The sequence below is a fragment of the Hyperolius riggenbachi genome, chromosome 6 (assembly GCF_040937935.1).
Source record: "Hyperolius riggenbachi isolate aHypRig1 chromosome 6, aHypRig1.pri, whole genome shotgun sequence".
In the NCBI taxonomy this organism is placed as follows: Eukaryota; Metazoa; Chordata; class Amphibia; order Anura; family Hyperoliidae; genus Hyperolius; species Hyperolius riggenbachi.
Genome location: NC_090651.1, coordinates 224,233,570 through 224,254,341, shown reverse-complemented (window position 1 = coordinate 224,254,341; position 20,772 = coordinate 224,233,570). Strand labels below are relative to the sequence as shown.

At 45.5% G+C, this 20,772-nt stretch overlaps 1 protein-coding gene across 5 annotated transcripts in view; it reads left to right on the top strand.

The window, feature by feature from the left end:
* Nucleotides 1-20,772, top strand: part of LOC137521345 (2,7-anhydro-N-acetylneuraminate hydratase-like) — a 272,083-nt gene that overhangs the window by 141,043 nt on the left and 110,268 nt on the right. For 2 of the 5 annotated variants that reach the window (XM_068240474.1, XM_068240477.1), the window contains exon 13: nucleotides 11,741-11,842. In XM_068240474.1, the coding sequence (XP_068096575.1) occupies nucleotides 11,741-11,842 (102 nt within the window). Of the gene's footprint in view, nucleotides 1-11,740; nucleotides 11,843-14,197; nucleotides 14,242-19,433; nucleotides 19,730-20,772 lie in introns of those variants that run through there. The other 3 variants (XM_068240475.1, XM_068240476.1, XM_068240478.1) reach the window with 3 other exon arrangements.

The following is a 20,772-nucleotide window of genomic DNA, read 5'->3' as shown; positions in this document are numbered from 1 at the left end:
TGTCTGATTCCCCCTCAACTGTGACTAATCACAACTGTAATTTGATCTCTTATCTGTGTCAGCTGGCAGAGCAGCTAATTTGTAAACACAGGATGTTAACCCTATGTCTGCTTCCATGAAAGCAGGAGGTAGACACACTGCAGAATTTGTATCAACTGTAACAGTTGTTTTTCCTTAAAGGTTATTATGCTATTGCTTATCTTTTAGAGCAGAGAAGTTCTGAGTTCAGGTCTGCTTTAATAACCTGATGGGTTACATCGCAGTGGAGTGAAGTGACAGCACTCCTATGTAATTTCTCTGTGTCAGACGTGTTTCATGCATCCTATAATCATGTGAGCTCACTTCTCCCCTCAATAGAACTGTTCAAAACTTTTTCTTTTTTAAGCCATTTGGTACTGAGTGGGTTTGTTAAAAAGATAGTAAAAGAGCGTGCCAAACCCAGCCCACGGGATGTATTCTGTTTGCGATTTATTGCCATCAAAACATTTTCTTTCCATTTCAGTTTACAGCCAGCAATGAACTTTCAAAACTAACAGCAAGTCAGAATGTCACGTCTTTGTAGCCATGACAGCAGTGCCTGATTTGGTCTGCAGCCTGCACAAAATGTATCTGCCCAAGGCAGGAACCTTTGTTACTTGGGTGTAATGCTACGAATGCACCATGAGTTGTTTTTTTTTGGCAAACAGATGTCTCGTTGCCCTCGATAGCTAATTTCCGTCAGGCCCAATTTGATTTCGATAGTTTTTTTGATCAATTTTCTCATAGAAGTGAATGGAAATTAATCGGAAAATTGATCAGGCATTAAATCTGACGAAAACACTCATTGTATATTCCCAGCATTACACCTGAAATTAATACGTGATTGGCAGTAGGTTTTGACACTCCTGCCTGACATTTCCTGTGAGGTGGCTTGGAATAGCTGTATTTTGCAGTCCAGATAAGAGTAATGTGTACCATAATCCTGGCAGGGTTTAGAGGTTAACTGAGGATACTGCTTTTGTTTCTCAACAAAAGTGGAATTTCACTCACACAGTAACACACTTGGCTCTGCTTGCAGTCTCCCAGTATGTCAACCATTACAGAGCTCTATAGCTTCCTCGTCTGGATTTGTTGTTTTTCAAGCTCTGCCATAGTTTTTGCCTTTTCCCTCTTAGTTTTTTCAGGGCAAGGAAAATAGACTTTTGAAAGTAAAATAATAAATGTGGTTTGTGTCAAATTTGATTTTGACAGTAAATCAGTTAAAACAATGCTTCTTCTTTGAACGTGCCCCTACATGCTGGGAAAAGGCACAGACATATGTGTGAACAAGCCCAGTGTGTGCCTGGAAAGCCCCGTTACTCAATACAAAAGGGAACTTCCAGCTCATATTATGTTTTTCCTTCCAAACACTATGGCAATACCAGAACTACTACCTTGTCCTATCCTGTGTATCTTAACAAAGCTGACTGTAACAAGATATAGGAGGAATTAAAACTTTTTTCTCATCAGTTATTGCTAGTTCACAACTGCATTTATGTAGTGAAGTTAAGTAGCTGCCCAGTTTATTAGGGCCTGCTCTCACTGGGGCGATTACCGCTAATCGCCGGCGAGCGCTAATGCTTTTTAAAGTGTAACTGTTGGGCATAAAATCAAAAATCAATTCTTTATTTTTATCTGGTAATCAAGTAATAAGCATGCTAACCAGGCAATCCAAAAGTTACAATCTCTATTACTATTCTTGTTTATAAATGATCATTCCCCAGTTTACCTGACTCTTATTTGGTATGTTGCCGCAAAAAAAGAAGTTGCAGGGCATGCTGGGTTGTCTTTTTTTTTTTGCTTCTTTATTTCCCCTCAGACTAAACTAATGTACAGGAGCAAAAAAAGACAACCCAGCATGCCCTGGGTTGTGCATCAATGTACCAAATAAGAGTCAGGTAAACTGGGGAATGATCATTTATCAGCAAGAAAAGTAATAGAGATTTTAACTTTTGGATTGCCTGGTTAGCATCCTTATTACTTGATTACCAGATAAAAATAAAGTATTGATTTTTGATTTTATGCCCGACAGTTACACTTTAAAATGCTAGTGCAATGCTAACTGTATGGCAGTGTTCTCACCGCCGCCGATCGCCAGCGGTTTGTGGCAATCGCAAAATGCGGTACATGCAGCATTTTTCCACGTTTCTACAGAAACTGCAATTAGAATGCTAAAAAGCGCTAATCGTGATCGGTCAAAAATTGCAAGAGTTTACCGTGATAATTGTGGTAAAATCACCAGCGCAAAACCTTGCATTTTCCAGTGTGAATGGGCCCTTACAGGTCTGGTAGTAATGTGAGATCTATAGTATAGGAGTAGTTATTCACTTAACTGGGACAAGCTGCTCCTGCCCATCCTGCACAGTGCCAACGCTGACCACACGTTTCACTTGTGATTCTTGTATGACTAAAGGTAGGCATACACTGGGCAGCATGGTGGTGTAGTGGTTAGCACTCTCGCCTTGCAGCGCTGGGTACCCGGTTTGAATCCCAGCTAGGCAACTATTTCCATGGAGTTTGTATGTTCTCACCATATACAGTGGGTTGCAAAAGTATTCGGTCCCCTTGAAGCTTTCCACATTTTGTCACATTACTGCCACAAATAGAGATGTCGAGAACCTCCGATTTTCGGTTCGCGAACCCCGTTCGCGGAAGGTTCGGTTCGCCGAAAAGTTTGCGAACCGCAATAGACTTCAATGGGGATGCGAACTTTGAAAAGTAGAAAAAATTATGCTGGCCACAAAAGTGATGGAAAAGATGTTTCAAGGGGTCTAACACCTGGAGGGGGGCATGGCGGAGTGGGATACATGCCCAAAGTCCCGGGGAAAAATCTGAATGTGACGCAAAGCAGCGTTTTAAGGGCAGAAATCACATTGAATGCTAAATTGCAGGCCTAAAGTGCTTAAAAACATCTTGCATGTGTATACATCAATCAGGGAGTGTAATTAGAGTTCTGCTTCACACTGACGCACCAAACTCACTGTGTTACGCACTGCAAACAGCTGTTTGCCTAGTGACGGCCATGCTGGACTGGTGCGCACCATGGCGAGAGTGTAGGCCGTGGCGGTTTTCAAGCTTATATGGTCGCCGGGCTGTGGTAGCTCAATGATAGAACAACAGTGACTGTCCAGCTGATCAAATTTGGTCTGTCCACAATGAAGTAACGACCTTATTATTTTCTTGTATGTAGGTAGGTGTCCCAGTAGTTAGCTAGGCATAGGAAGGAGTCCCAGTATAGGTAGGTAGGCATAGGTAGGAGTCCCAGTAGTTAGCTAGGCATAGGTAGGAGACCCAGTATAGGTAGGTAGGCATAGGTAGGTGTCCCAGTAGTTAGCTAGGCATAGGTAGGAGTCCCAGTATAGGTAGGTAGGCATAGGTAGAAGTCCCAGTATAGGTAGGTAGGCATAGGTAGTTGCCTCAGTAGTTAGCTAGACATAGGTAGGAGACCCAGTAGTTAGCTAGGCATAGGTAGGAGACCCAGTATAGGTAGGTAGGCATAGGTAGGTCCCCTAGTATAGGTAGGTAGGTAGGTGTCCCCGTATAGGTAAGTAGGTGCCCCAGTAGTTAGGTAGGCATAGGTAGGTGTCCCAGTATAGATAGTTAGGCAGGGCCTGGCTGGCACAGTAATAACAATTACCAAGGTCCAGCTGCAACAGATAGGGCTGTATAATTCAGTGAGCAACACACACACAAAAAAAAACACATCAGGAAAACATTAGAGCTCTCAAAATAGCTGTTGAGGGGTGCTATTTTAGCAATAACAATCAGCCAGGAGCAAGCCAAGAGCCTAACTAATCTTTCCCTAGGAGAACGAGTCTGCAGCAGCTGTCCCTAGTCTGTCTCTAGCAGGCACACGAGTGGGTGTAATGGCCGGCAAACCTGCCTTATATAAGGGGGGGCGTGGGGCTCCAGGGCTTAGTGTAGCCTGAATGGCTACAATGTTTCTGCTGACTGTGATGCAGAGGGTCAAAGTTGACCCTCATAGTGCATTATGGGGCGAATCGAACTTCCGCAAAAGTTCGCTTGGTCCAGGCGAACGCGAACCCCCAAATTTCGCCTGGAACGGTTCGCCGGCGAACCGTTCACTACATCTCTAGCCACAAACATGCATAGAGTTTATGCTGAAATGTATTGAAAATCTGTGTGGAGGGATTCGATCAGCTAGATCCGTCTCTGATCAGATCATCATCTGAGAGGAAACTATGTGATGTCCACATCAACCAGTGTATGGCCAACTTAAGTAAGCTAGATTAAATCATTGCAACTATAGAAAATTGCTCTGAACAAGTCGAGGTCCAATGTAGTTGTTTATCCATTTCTAAGACTCTCTAGCTCTCACTTGTTGTGGCCAAATAGATGACGTGCGTGGAAGTGTATTGTCAAAATACACAAACTTGTGGCAGTCATATAAAACACGCACGTTGCCATAAACTTACATGACTTCCGGTCCACCGCAGGAGTCGCACAGTAACGTAGGTTTGCGTTCACGTTAGATACGGTACTTCTGGCGCAACTCACAGCGCATGCAATGTGAACTGCCCCATACACTATCATTGCCCTATCATTAGGCTGCGGCAAAATGCAACGAGCCAGTTTGAAGGGCCCCTAAAGATTTCAAAGGTTGGAGAGTGATGGATGTGTTTTGGAAGGAGATTCCAGAAGAGGCTCCAGGCTCGTGAGAAATTTTGTGAATGTGAATACGATGAGGTGATTGTACTGAACAGAAGTAGGTCATGTGCAGATCTAAGTTTGTGGTTGGAAACTAGTGAGATGTACAGGGGAGAGAGATTGTTGAGAGCTTTTTTTATATATCAGGCAGAGAAGTAGACAAAGGCTTCAATTCATCAAAGGGTGTTCGATAACAAAATCCCAGTCCTTAACCTTCCTGGCGGTAAGCCCGAGCTGAGCTCGGGCTATGCCGCGCAGGAAGATATCTCAGCCTCTGGTGGGGCGATTTTCTTCATTTAAAATGCTGTACGCGCAGCTAGCACTTTGCTAGCCGCGCGTACAGCTTGATCGCCCCCTGCTCTGCGGCGATCGCCCGCACGCAGCGGCGCAACAGGGCCCCCCCCCCCCGCCAGAGCCCTGCGCTGCCCGGACCAATGAGTTCCGGGCAGCGCTATGGGCTGGATCGGAGGCGTCTGACGTCAGGACGTCGGCTGACGTCCATGACGTCATTCCGATCGTCGCCATGGCGACAGGAGAAGCCAAACAGGGGAACGCGTTATATACGCGTTCCCCTGTTTGCTATTGATGCCGGCGACGATCGCACTAGAGGGACACATGCGCCCTCTAGTGGTGTTTCATGTAGCTACCACTCTGGTAGCTTTACATGAAACAAAAAAAAAAATTTAAAAAAAAAAGGATTTTTGCCTTTTTGGCAAAAACAACTAACCGCCAGGAGGGTTAAAATACCGCATTCGGTATTTTACACTTCACTGTGCTAATTCATCAATATTTTCCCATGTGTGGTAGAGGTTCGTTAAGTTACCGAAGTAGGCTGTTAGATAACGGCAGAGTGGTGCAGAGCAGCTTGGAATGTCTCTGTGTTGTTACAAGCTGATAACAATAGAAGGCATCCAGACATCCCTTTACATGTAAACGTGTGTTATATTTACTGTTACTTATACTGCCTCTGCTGCTCTGAATCTGTCCATCAGTGTTTCTTAACATTTTACTTCTTTGCCACAACGTAGATAAACTTCCTGGAGACTTTACAAATGCCATGCTTGGTGATTTCACCACATGCATCTTTGTATATTCAAACAGGGACTCAAAGGGTTAAACCACCGAAGGACATCTGGGGATATCTTTTGTCCCGTTATCTCTGCTCACTGCCTGGGAGGTCTGGAAGCTTGTGTGGAGAAGCCTGTGTGACCTATCAGCAGCACTTGCAGGAGAACAGGGGCTGTTTCTATTGGCTGCCTGCTCCTGTTAATCATGAAAACATTCACACAGAAGGCTTTCGAAGCCTGTAACGACAGGGGAGAGCTGGAGATAAACACCGAATGTGCTAGCGAATGTGGTAACCTTGATGAATTAACATTTACTGACATTTGCTGACATGTGTTGAGCACAAGTCGGTAATTTATCTCATTGCTCTGTGATTTCAGCTTCTCATTCAGTAACAGCTTTGATGAATTAACATTTTCTTAAGTGCTCCGTTAACTCAGCTGTTTTCAGCATTACCGAATGCGGTAATGCTTGATGAATTGAAGCCAATGATGGTGAAAAAAAATGATTAGATCCATAGTTTAAGAAATGTATTTGTTTAAGAAGATTGCATTAAAATCTATTCGTGTGGGGTTGGCGAGATAAGTAAATTGTGTCTCTTCCGACAGGGTGTATTTGAGCTGTAATAAAAAAGAAAACCTGATTTGTGTTGTGTCGCTGTGGGCTGGTGCTGAGGAATTTAATACTGCAGATATTTTATTTATTTATTATTATTATTTATTTATTGTATTTATAAAGCGCCAACTTATTACGCAGCGCTGAACATTAATTTAGGTTACAGACAATATTTAGGGGTGACATACAGCAATATGACAATACAGGAATACAAGAAAACCAGATCACACACCATAGTATGAGTACCAGGTAATGCTTAGTCAGTCACTGGAGGGGAGCATGGAGATTAGGCAAGTTAGGTTCACTCAGATGCATAGCATGGGTTCACAGTAATGGAGGTGCATGATCAGGTAGGACACAAAAGGAGGACCACTGTGATTGTGTTCAGACAGTACCCCCACCATAGCTGGAAACTCTTTAACCTACCTGGAGGTATGATTATTTCCAGATGTTTTTCCCAAAAGCACTGCAATTTTTTCACAAGCTATCAGACCCTAAAAATATAGATAGATAGATCTGCGGCAGCCCTGCACATTCCACACCTCCGACGGATCCAGATCGGGATTACTGTTCTGAGCTGCGGATTTCCGTCCCGAGCCTGACTCGAGGTTACCGCTAACGAGGTTAAGTTTGAGTAAGCAATGTTTGCCATCTGTTCATCTTTGGTTTAGGTAAATCTCAGACCCTCATCCCAGAGTCTAGAAAAGAGTTGTCGCAGGTTGTGGAGCTTGCCTGTGCCACTTATGTCACAGGTATATTTGCCTATTGGACACTGCCCTTTGCCCACAGTGCTTGGCTTCTCTTCCACTTTGACCATGATGGTCACTTGACAGTTGTACTACAGGACATGACATGGTCGAAGCAGACTGCAAGTCAGCAGTGCAAGATGAGAACTGATCACTCCGTGTATGACAGATATACTGCGTTCCTCCTCTTGTCTCAACTCTGCATTGAAGTGGGGGCTTAGGCTTGGTTTCATAGCCGGCCTTTGATATGAGCGTCTGGAGCGGTCGCTCAGGGCGCCAGCTTCCAAGGGGGCGCCTATAGCTGATTGCCTATACCAGGGGTCTGCAACCTTTAAGACATAAAGAGCCACTTGGACCCGGTTTCGAAAAGAGAAAAAAACTGGGAACCGCAAAACCATTATAAAACAAATCTAACACTGCATATATTGTTTCTTACCTTAATGCTATATATAATGCTATAATATATATATATATATATATATATATATATATATATATATATATATATATATGCCCATATGCACAGTCCTTCAGCAGATATGACCCCCATATGCACAAATCGTTAGCAGATATGACCCCCATATGCACAAATCGTTAGCAGATATGACCCCCATATGCACAATCCTTCAGCAGATATGACCCCCATATGCACTGATCGTTAGCAGATATGACCCCCATATGCACAGATAGTTAGCAGATATGACCCCCATATGCACAGATAGTTAGCAGATATGACCCCCATATGCACAGATAGTTAGCAGATATGACCCCCATATGCACTGATCGTTAGCAGATATGACCCCCATATGCACAGATCGTTAGCAGATATGACCCCCATATGCACAGATCGTTAGCAGATATGACCCCCATATGCACAGATAGTTAGCAGATATGACCCCCATATGCACAGATAGTTCGCAGATATGACCCCCCATATGCACTGATCGTTAGCAGATATGACCCCCATATGCACTGATCGTTAGCAGATATGACCCCCATATGCACTGATCGTTAGCAGATATGACCCCCATATGCACTGATCGTTAGCAGATATGACCCCCATATGCACTGATCGTTAGCAGATATGACCCCCATATGCACTGATCGTTAGCAGATATGACCCCCATATGCACAGATAGTTCGCAGATATGACCCCCATATGCACAGATAGTTCGCAGATATGACCCCCATATGCACAGATAGTTAGCAGATATGACCCCCATATGCACAGATAGTTAGCAGATATGACCCCCATATGCACAGATAGTTAGCAGATATGACCCCCATATGCACAGATAGTTCGCAGATATGACCCCCATATGCACTGATCGTTAGCAGATATGACCCCCATATGCACAGATAGTTCACAGATATGACCCCCATATGCACAGATAGTTAGCAGATATGACCCCCATATGCACTGATCGTTAGCAGATATGACCCCCATATGCACTGATCGTTAGCAGATATGACCCCCATATGCACTGATCGTTAGCAGATATGACCCCCATATGCACAGATAGTTCGCAGATATGACCCCCATATGCACAGATAGTTCGCAGATATGACCCCCCATATGCACAGATAGTTCGCAGATATGACCCCCATATGCACAGATAGTTCGCAGATATGACCCCCATATGCACAATCCAAGCAGATCTGAAAAAAAAACCCATTTACTCACCTCGTCAGAAGACCTCCTGTCACGATGTCCTCCTGTCCCGACCTCCGGTCCCGACCTAGTGGCGCGCAACTCCCACGATGCTCTACCTACGTCACGTCCTGCCTGCAGGGCTACGGGAAAATGGCCGCCCGAAGCCCTGCACGGCACTGGTCCGGCGGCCTCTCTGATAGGCTGCCGGCCAGCAACAACAGCACACGTCACATGCGCCCCGCAGCCAGTCAGCCACTGACACTGGAGCCGCCTAGGAGCCGCGGTGAAGGAGAAAAAGAGCCGCATGCGGCTCCGGAGCCGCGGGTTGCCGACCCCTGGCCTATACTGATGGCCAGGGGCGTTGCTAGCCCCAAAGATCAGTGTCTTGTGCCCCTGATCTATTCTGGGGTGCCCTGGATGTACCCCAGGCAGAGTAGAGCCACCACAGCACCCAGCATGGCAAAACACACTACCCAGCATGCCCTACAGAGGCACCACAGCACCCAACATGACACCATAGCACCTAGCATGGCACCAAAGCACACAGAAATGGGGTGTATCCTGGGTACTATGGTGCCTCTATGTGGACAAATTGGGCGCTGTGATGCCTTTATGGGGGCACGCAGGGAGCTGTGGTTTTGTGGGGGCATGCTGGGAGTTGTGTTGCCTCAATGGGAGGTCCGTGGAACCATGGGAGGGGATCCGCTAAAAGGTCAGGGAATGATATGGAAGGATTGGTAGCAGAGCTCGCCCAGCAGCAAGCCAGACCAGCAAGCACAGAAGCCAGGTAACTCTGCCTAGTTATGTTTAAGTGGCACTGCTTATTTATGTGATATGCTGCATCTTTAATTAATGGAGTTGGGGGCTTTATTCAACATTTTGCTGAACAGGCCACCTTAGACTGCTGTTAAGTTCATGTAATTTTGGCTCCACCCACAACCACATTCTGGTGTATGGCGACACCCATTTTTTGTCTGGAGTGCCTAAAAGTGCCCTGGATCTCTTAAGCCGCATCTACACACGTAGATGCGGCCGCAATGCTCCTTATCAATCGAGCCGCTGATGCGGCTCAATTGATAAGATCCGACAGGACGGATCTTAGCACCGCCGATTCCCTGCTCGCTCCCCGCGAGGGGACAATGGCAGGGAATCGAGCGGCAGATAAGCGGCGCGGGGACGAGCGGGAATCGAGCGGGTATTGATTCCCGCGCACGCGCGCCGAGCGGGGACGCGGCGGGCACGCGGAAGAGGCGATCCGGCGGCTAATCGAGCCGCCGGATCGCCACAATCTCTCCCCATGTAGACGGGGCTTTAGGATCCTAGCAACGACCCTGCTGAGGGCACCTACACCTAATTTCCTATACTGAGGGCACCTATAGCTGGCTGCCTTTACTGAGGGCTCCAACACCTGGCTACCTATACTGGAGGCACCTACGCCTGGCTACCTATACTGGAGGCACCTACGCCTGGCTACCTATACTGGAAGCACCTACACATGGCTACCTATTGGGGGGATGGAGACCTTCAACTGACTTCCTATACTGGGGGCACCTATTCTTGGCAACCTATATTGAGGGCACCTACACATGAGATCCTATACTGGGGGCACCTATACCTGGCTACCTACCTATACTGAGTCTGAGGGCGCTTTGGAGGGGGCGCACTGCGGCTATAACGCGTGGTGCAAATTGTCGGTGCTGTGCTTTCATTCTAAATGGGGGGGAGGCAGCTAACTGTCCCACTGATTGTTTTTATTAATATTCCTGAAAGGTTCTAGCCTTCATTTTTAAGTGTATTCAGGATAAGGAACTCTTTCCATCCATTCGTGGTTATTAATAATATTTTTTCTATTATACATACGTGACGTGTCACAGAGATCTGAGCATTTGGCGTGATGTGTCACAACGTCAAAAAGGTTGGGAACCACTGTCCTAGGAGATATCTCAGGAGAAAAGGAATTGCATATGGGCCTGTGTGTGTGTATACGTGCGTCCGTGTGTATATGCACGTGGAAAGGGGATGGGGGGGGGGCACAAAAATCAGGTTTCGTTCAGGGCGCTGTGAAACCTAAGGCCGGCCCTGCTTGGTTTAAACATAAAAAGGTGTCCTGTCCTGTCAGTTTTTGACAGTTGGCATGAGGTTTCTATGTGTTTCTATAACTATGTTCACATATAAATCTATATATTTCTGGTCCAGTCCTGTCCTGTCAGTTTTGTGTCAGTTTTGTATATGTGTTTCTATGGCTGTGTTCACACATGAAAGGGTTTACCACTCAGGTAAAACTGATGCAAAACTACCAGAACTGTTCTAGACCAGACCGGAAATGTACAGATTTATGTGTGAACCAGGCCCCATGGGTGGCTTTATAGTGAATGGAGAACTAATTGTAGGCATTTAAAGAAAACCTGTAACGAGAAAAAGCTCCCCTGGGGGTACTCAGCTCGGGTGGAGGAAGCCTCAGGATCCTATTGAAGCTTCCCCCGGCCTCCTGTGTCCCACAGCGGCAGCGAAAAATCTCCCAGAACAGCGGGGGTGTAAATATTTACCTTCCCGGCTCCAGCGCAGGCGTAGTATTGGCTCTCTGCTCGGAGATAGGCGGAAATAGCCGATCGCTGTAGGGACGCTCTAGTGCACAGGCGCAAGTCTCCTGCGTAGTAGAGCAGACCCGACAGAGATCGGCTATTTCCATCTATCTCCGTGCTGAGAGCCGCAACAGTGCCCCCGCTGGAGCCAGGGAAGGTAAATATATCAAGCCAGGATTGCCAGAGACTTCGGGGGAGCCAGCGCTGGATTGCCTGCAGCTACAGGGGAGGGGGAAGCCTCATTGGGGCCCTGAGACTTCCCCCTCCCGAGGCGAGTACCCCCCAGGGGAACTTTTTTTTTGTTACAGAGTCTCTTTAATCACTTTCTGTGTTAATTACCTTCTGTATGTGTTTTTGAGTGAAAGAGGTTATGTGCATGTGTACTTTTTCAGGTTGTGAATATGGAGTTTGAAGGTGGGCGAACTGTTGCCTTTACAATGATGGGATTTACTCAGGCTCTTGGAGTTAGAAGTACCACCATCTATGGATCTAAGGTAAGTGTGAAAAGGACTCCCCGTTTTATCATTGGCCATAAAATGCCTTTTGGTTTCTTAGCTGCTGTCAACAGCAGTTCCCTGAACAGTATAAATACTAAAGATTACCCTGCATAATGAAATCAGCAGAAGAAAGAAATGATTGCAGTGCACTCCCCACCTTATGGGTTTTCTGAATTACATAAATCTATAATGCTGGGAATACACGGTTCGTTTTTTAGGTGATTAGATGGTTCGATAGATAATTTCGGACATGTACGATCTCCCTTTCGATTCTGTCACCGCTCGATTTCTGATAGAAGTGAATGGAAAAAGATAAAAACGAGCGGAAGATAAGAGAATCAACTGCAAAATCGTGCTGCAAGAACGATCGAGAGGAGAAACGCACAGCAGAAACGAACCGTGTATTCCCAGCATAAGGGAGTCCCAAAGATTCCCCTCCTACATCAGAATGCAGAAGCGTCTGCTATCAGCTGGTGAATGCAACTCCGGGCCCACTGTGTCTGCCACTGAGGTCCCTAGAACATTCAAACTAGATGCAGTGATACTGTTCAATCAACAAAATCAGCTATCTCAGATATTGTAACTGATAAAGAGGTTTGGTGGGTGTTTTTCTGCTAAATTCCCATAGGCACACAAGTAGTGAGGCATTGTTAATGGCAGTGCTTATACTACTTGGGCACGGAATGCCATCATCAGGCAGTGAGGTTACACAGCAGTCAGCTAATCTTGGCCATGTTCATCTTCAGTGTGATGATGGTTTCTGTGTAGGCTTTGCTACCTTTTTTATTTTTTTACTTTTGCTGTTTTGTTGTTGCAGAGAGATTTATGATTGGATTTTTTTTTATTAATTCTGCATCAATTAAGCTTTGAATGTTGTTTCTTTTTTTATTATTATTATTATTGATTTATAAAGCGCCAACATATTCCTTGGCGCTGTACAAAGTAAGAAACAAACATGGGGTACATAAAAATATAGACCGTGGTATACACCAGTATCCAAAATACAGAATTGGTAATTACAGTGACAAAAGTACCGTAACATGATGAATAAAATGTATAACAAATTCCAAGACACAAAAGGGTGAGAGAGCCCTGCCCTTGCAAGCTTCCAATCTAAAGGAATGGGTGGGGGGGGGGGGGGGGGACAAGAGATGGGTAGTATACGATATTCATGCCTAGAGGCAGTGTGTTTTTAGGTTATCTAGGAAGGAGTACAACTTAGCCAGAGGTCAAAGGGGTACTGGGCTAAGGTAGGGCGTATTCTTGACGAAAAAAGTGAGTTTTGAGAGAGCATTTTAAGATATCAAAGGTTGGAGAGTGACGGATGTGTTGTAGAAGGGGATTCCAGAGCAGGGGTGAAGCACATGAGAAACCTTGTATACGTGAATATGAGGAGTTGATTCTAGTGGAGGGAAAATGGTCATGTGCAGATATGAGATTGCGGCTGGGTTAATATGAGGAGGTGTACAGGAGAGAGAGAGATTGTGTAGAGCTTTGTTGGTTAGGGTTAAGAGTTTAAAATGGATCCACTTGTTAATTGGCAGCCAATAAAGACCTTGACAGAGAGGAGCAGCAGAGGAAGAGTGAGAAGAAAGATGAATAATGGCCCATACTCACGGGCTACAATTGTCGCCACAACACGCGGCGCGCGCATGTTGCGGCGACAGGTCGCCCGTGAGTATGATGCGTTGCACGGGCGCGCACCCTGAACCGTCGCTCGTCGCTGATGTTGCCAGGTGATTGACCGCGGTCAATCGCCTAGCGACAGTTGCCGCCGCAACATCGCCGCAACTGTCGCTAGTCCGCGTGTGTATGCGGACTAGCGACAGCAACCCCATAGCCGGCGCACTGAGTTTCCGTCGGGGAGGAGGAACGTCGGCGACAGCTTCCGTCGCGCCACTAGTCCCTCTTCCGCATTGTGTATGCGAAGGGACGTGGCGACGAGCTGTCGCCGAACTGTCGCGCAAACGCCTCCGTGTGCTAGCGACATGCAGTTTTGGTTGCCCGTGAGTATGGGCCATAAGACAAGCAGACAAGTTCAGTACAAACTGTAACATCGCCCACTTGAGCCATAGGGAAACATGGACACATCAGTTCTCCTCTCAGCTGTAACTGACAGCAACTGATATATAACTGACAGCAACTGATATACTTCAGTTCTGACAAAATGTTGTCAGAATTGGAAGGGATCACTGTCAGAAGAAAATGGTCAGCTTCTGAGAGGAACTGATGGCAAGGTAACTATGTAATGTTCATTTGACGTTACCTCATGTGTTTATTTTAAATAATTTTACTCAGTACAGGTTCTCTTTAAAGAAGATCCACCTCACATTCCTTGTTTCTATTCCATAGGGACACTAATAGCTAAGCTAGACCTGTCATAAAACCATGAATGCCAAAGAGACATTCAAAGAGCCATTCACCAGGCCTGTCCTTTGGAAGCCCAAAGCCAGTGTCCCTTAGAGGGACTCCAGTGAAAATAATGTAGTAAAAAAAGTGCTTCATTTTTTACCATAATTATGTATAAATGATTTAGTCAGTGTTTGCTCATTGTAAAATCTTTCCTCTCCCCGATTTACATTCTGATATTTATTACATGGTGACATTTTTACTGTGGGCAGGTTATGTAGCTGCTCCTAGCTGTTTTGGCTGTTAGAGACAGCTGTAAACAGCTAATTCCTGTCTGTGAACCTTGTTACATTGTAACAAACTGCCAAAAGTACCGCGGTACTCAGAGCTTCTTGTGGGAGGGGTTTCAGCACAAAATCAGTCATACAGCGCCCCCTGATGGTCTGTTTGTGAAAATCATTATATTTCTCATGTAAAAGGGGGTATCAGCTACTGATTGGGATAAAGTTCAATTCTAGGTTTGAGTTTTTCTTTAATTTAAATTGATATATACATATATAATTCCACATGATGCCATAATTTGAAGAATAATTCGGAACCGCTTGGGCGCAGTTGTTAACGATTCACAGTGTGTAATGCGACAAGGTCAATACACCTTTTGAGAGGTTAATGGTTCGGATGGCTGGTTCACACCCAGAATTATCAATTCCCTAGACAGGGAAGCATGATTGATATCTATAGGTTCAGCGCATGATGACAGAGTCTAAAATGTTGGCTGTTATATCATATGTCGGATGTCCACAGAGTTATGGCATAATTAGAGAAAATGCCAAACTCTCTCCTTAAAGAGAACCCGAGGTGGGTATGAAGAATATTATCTGCATACAGAGGCTGGATCTGCCTATACAGCCCAGCCTCTGTTGCTATCCCAAACTCCCCTAAGGTCCCCCTGCACTCTGCAATCCCTCATAAATCACAGCCATGCTGCTGACAAACAGCTTGTCAGAGCTGGCTGTGTTTATCTCTATAGTGTCAGTCTGCTGCTCTCCCCGCCTCCTGCAGAACTCCAGTCCCCGCCTGCATCCCTTCCCTCCCTGCTGATTGGAGGGAAGGGACGGGGGCAGGGACCGGAGCTATGCAGGAGGCGGGGGAGCAGCTGAGACTGACACTACAGATGTAAATACAGCCTCACAGCACGGCTGTGATTTATGAGGGATTGCAGAGTGCAGGGGGACCTTAGTGATGTTTGGGATAGCAACAGAGGCTGGGCTGTATAGGCAGACCCAGCCTCTGTATGCAGATAACATTCTTTAAACACACCTCGGGTTCTCTTTAAAGAAAACCTGTACTGAAAATAAAAGTGAAAATAAGCATACACAAGTCATACTTACCTTCCATGTAGTCTACTCCTCAGTGTCTTTCTCCTGTCCCGCGTCCTATTTGTTCACTATGATCAAGGGAATTTTCTGTCCTCCATTTTGAAAATAGCCATTACCCCATAACAGCTTTCTGGTCAGCACACAGTTAAACTGTAACATCGCCCACTTGAGTAATAGGGAAACATGAACATTACCTGGTACATCCGTTTTCCTCTCAGCTATAACTGACAGCAACTGATATTTTACTGACAGCAACTGATCTATTTCAGATCTGACAAATATTGTCAGAACTGGATGGGATTATTGTCAGAAGAAAATGGTGAGCTTCTGAGAGGAACTGATGGCAAGGTAACTCTGTAATGTTCATTTGAAGTTACCTCATGTGTTTATTTTAAATATTTTTACTCAGTACAGGTTCTCTTTAAGGCAAGGGGCTGGACTCGGATTGCTAGGTGTGGGGGCTAATTTCTGGTTATCATCTCCTCCCTCCAGTGGAGAGAGGATTAAATTGCTGGACACATGCTATCAGTGTCCTTCCTTGGCCAGTCCATACACCATCAAGGGTATTTACCGTTGGACTAACACCCACAGAACTTTCCATAAGTAGACTATTATATGTTCTGTTTTGTACTTGCAATCCCAAAAGGACATGATAATTTCTACAAACTGCTCAGACTATAACTAGTTATTATTTTCACTTTCAATCCTTATTATTTTACTATATCAATCTGTTTATTTTCTGTAATCATTTTATACATAATTTTCTATAAAATAAACAATTAAAAATAGTTTGCCTAAGTGCTTGTTCTGAATAGCTTTGCAAAGAGTCCCCCTTCTCTGAAGAGAACATTGCTATAACTGTTATTGATATTGTTATATTTTGCTATCTCTAGAAAGGATATTGAATTAGGGTTGCAACTGTATGAATATTCACGGTATGATAACCGTCAAAATAAATACCACGGTATGACGAGGGAGGCCTTTAATGTAAAGGCCTCCCCTTTACATTAAAAAAAATGTTCCCCCTATTCCAGGGTAAAGCTGTAAAATGGCTCACCCTGCTCCTGCAAAAGTCCTGGCATTAAATGCTATACCCCCACAAAGTCGCCGTGGAAAGTAGTGAAAGATGTAATTTGGCTTTCAGCTAGGCCTGAACGATTTTCGTTTTTTAAACCGAAATCGTGATCAGCGGCATGACAATCTTGATATCGTCAAAGCCGCGTGTGAGGTTTAGCGGAGACACCGCCGCCGTGCTGGGCAGCATGGCGGCGGTCTCCGCTTCCCAGCTGGCGGTTTTCGCCACACATGCGGAGCCGGTGGCACAGAGCAGGGGGGACACCGCCGCCGCGGCTGGCAACATGGCGGCGGGTCCCGCAACCCAGCCGGCGGACTTCAGTGCGCGTTCGTGCACTGACCTGGGGCCTGGCCTCTCTGGTACTCAGAGGCAGAGGGTCACGCGCGCGCGTGCGAGGCAGCAGGACTTTTACCTCCTACGTAGGAAGGTCAGCTGACTCTCCAGTCAGCTGACCTCAGGAGGTCTCCGGATTGGTTGGGCTTCTGGGCAGGCTGGCTGAGTGACTTTCAGCATATAAGGAGCTGGATGTCAGTTGCTCCTTGTCTGCTGTCGTGAATACATTTTGTGTTAGCGCTCAGACCTTAGTCCAGTTTCCTAGGTGTTGATACCAAGGACGTCACACCTTAGATTAGGATTGTATTTGTATATTTACCTGTGTTTTGACTCTGGCTATCCCTGACTACTCTTTACTCTAATCGCTCTTGTACTTCTGCCTATCTGATTCAAGTTGCCGACCCTGCCTGTTTACCGACTCTGAATCAGCCTTCTGTTTCTGTACTGCTGCCGCCTTCTCTGTTGCCGAACCTCTGCTTGTCTGACCTTTCTCCCTTCAGTGGAACGTCTCCCACTGTAGGGTTAATTCTGAGGCTTGCCTCTCCGAGACGCCTGCCCTAGCAGACGATTACTGCCAGGGGCCGAGATTCCTCTCTTTGCCTGGTTTGAGGATCTCACACACGGGGTTCCCATTCAGAGGTAACCACACCTCTGAGGAATTGCCGTGTGGTGGATATTTCCACGATCTTGTGAATTATTGCTGTCGTTATTGTTATTTACTGTGTTAGGTGTCCGGAGGTTAGTTACACTTGTATTATTGGTGATTCTGCAGATCATCAATAATCAGGTGACATCTGTATTATTGGCGATACTGCAGATCACCAATAATCAGATTCTCTGTTTGCTGACACCGTTCCTTACACCGCGGTTTTCCTGCGTCACCTGTTCCTGCTTTGCCTCGGCCCCCTCCTCCAGTCCTGATCCCCATTACGGAGAGCCGCTGTAAAGTGGCAGCAAGCGTTGCCCAGCAACGCTGGCCGCCAGGAAGTGACGTCATGTCATTACCTGGTTCAGGCTCCACTGTTACAGGGCGAAGGCTTGGTGCCTTCGCAGCTTCTTTCCGTGCAGCGGATACATTTCTGGGGTTTTGCATTAAATGCAGATATGTCATTTCTGTAGCATGAGGGGAAAGGACAAAATGTACGGTATACCATTGTAATATAATATACTGTAGATGTGCTTAATTACTGCTCTGCTGCAGTGTCCATCACCATCCCAGTCAGCTACATCCCCCAACCATATGAACACCGGACTCACAGCCAATCAATTATGCATAGAGCGTACAGGGGAGACATTACTGGTTACAACTCATAATCAGCTGCACTGGTAATGTGGTGTTGCCTATGTGTGTGTGTGTGTGTTGCATTGCTGGTAATGTGGTGTGTGTTTGTGTGTCATACAGCTGGTAGAGTGTGTGTGTGTGTGTTTGGCCTGAACGATTTTTGTTTTGTAATCCGCCGCCTGCACCTGCTCTGCTCCGTCCCCCTCCTCCATTGAGTCCCGATTCCCCTTGCAGCTATGCCATGCAGAGAGCCGCTGTGAAGTGGCGGCGAGTGTTGCCCAGCAACGATGGCTGCCAGGAAGTGCCGTGATGTTACTTTCTGTTACAGGCCCCGCCTTTACTGGGCAGATGCTCATTGCCTCTTCGCAGCTTTTCTCCGTGCGGCGGTGCATCAAGGAAGATTAGGACTGTCTGTAGGAGGAGCCGGATCAGGGCAGGTGCATCTGCGCCACCTATACTGGCTAACCTGTACTGTGGCACCTATACTGGGGCACCTATAGCTAGCTAACCTTTACTGGAGCACCTATAGCTGGCTAGACTATACTGGGGGCACCTATACTTGGCTACCTATACTGGGGACACTCATACTAACCATCGGAGTGCTGATCCATCGTTGTGTATCAAAAATCGTGAATCGAAATCGCAATTTCTGGCAGAAATCGTGCAATTCAATCTTTCCCGAAAATCGTTCAGGCCTACTTTCAGCTATTGCTTGCAGCCAAATTACAGTATTTTTATAGTAATTTGTGCTCTGTCTTTTGACGGCGGGCAAATTACTCACTGAACACTGCTATAGCACTACAAAATGGACACACCGAGAACCCAATATAGTGTAATAAGTACTGGTAAATGGATGTGACAGGTAAGTATGTATTTATACTCACAAATGTGGGTTACCATCCAGGTAACCACTATTTCAGCAGGTGGGGAGATTAGACCTGTCCCCACTCAGGATTAAGAAGTAGCTCTCTGTTGATAGGAAGTAAGGGGCAATACCCCTCCACCAAGGGTGGTCTCAGGAACTATGTAAGCAGACAGAAGTGCCAGAAGAATAAAATATGCTAAAATTGTTAAAAGGAGAGGAGGCAGTGGTGGACTTACCTCCTCCAAGTAGACACATATGAGTGTTGTGTAAATTCAAACAACAAAAGATTTATTTGTATACTCCAGAAAGTGCAAGTGCAACACGTTTTACGGGCATCTCCCGCTTCATCAGGCAATACAACAGGAGCATCAACTCAAACAGATCTGGTACAAAGCTCAGCGCCTCTGTGAGTTTCACCTGACGAAGGCTTGGAAAGGCGAAACGCATTGTGACATCACTGGCGGAGGTTCAGCAGGGTGCTAGCTTGCCTTCCCTCTTCCAACTGGAACCAACCCCTACTGGCCATAGTGACAGGGACGGGACCCACCTCGTGAGACACTAAGGGTTGCTACCCTTGAGATGCGATTTTAACTTCTATGTCTAGTAAGTGCAATGATGGTTTGCGTGTGAATAAAACTTTTTTACGTACTTCACGATGCATCGTTTTTCTCTTTCTCGTATCGTTTTTTTATGTAAAGTTGCCCGACGGCCAGGTGGAAAGATGCTGCAGAGGATTTTTAGCAGCAATAAGAAGCGCAAGATTTACATCGTTTGTTTTACAAGTTTTTGCATTGGAGATGACAGTAGCTGGTTAGGGAGAGAATGTGAGGAATAAAAGAAAGAGAAGAGTCAAGTATTACCCCTAAGCACCGTGCTTTGGAAACTGAAGTTATAGCGGTGTTATTAACATTTATTGTTATATCAGGCAGAGAGGTGGACAGAGATGGTGGAAAAATGATTAGTTCTGTTTTGCTTATATTAAGAAGCGAGAGGTCATGAAAGAGGATATAGCAGACAAGCAGTCAGTAAAATGTGTGAGGAGGGAGGTCTGGGGCCAAGAGGTACAGTTGTGTATCATTGTGTATCGAGCTTGGGTTCAGAAGCACTTACTCACCTAAGGAGAGCGAAGCCTCTGGATCTTAACCCATTCAGGTTCCGTCGTTTTCACGTGAGAAATGTTCACCTCCCATTCATTAGCCTATAACTTTATCACTACTTATCACAATGCACTGATCTATATCTTGTTTTTTCCGCCACCAATTAGGCTTTCTTTGGGGGGTACATTTTGCTAAGAGCCACTTTACTGTAAATGCATTTTAACAGGAAGAATAAGAAAAAACGGAAAAAAATTCATTATTTCTCAGTTTTCAGCCATTATAGTTTTAAAATAATACATGCCTCCATAATTAAAACTCACGTATTGTATTTGCCCATATGTCCCGGTTATAACACTGTTAAAATTATGTCCCTATCACAATGTATGGCGACAATATTTTATTTGGAAATAAAGGTGCATTTTTTCCGTTTTGCATCTATCACTATTTACAAGTTTAAAATAAAAAAAATATAGAAATATTTCATCTTTACATTGATATTTAAAAAGTTTAGACCCTTAGGTAAATATTTACATGTTTTTTTTTTTTT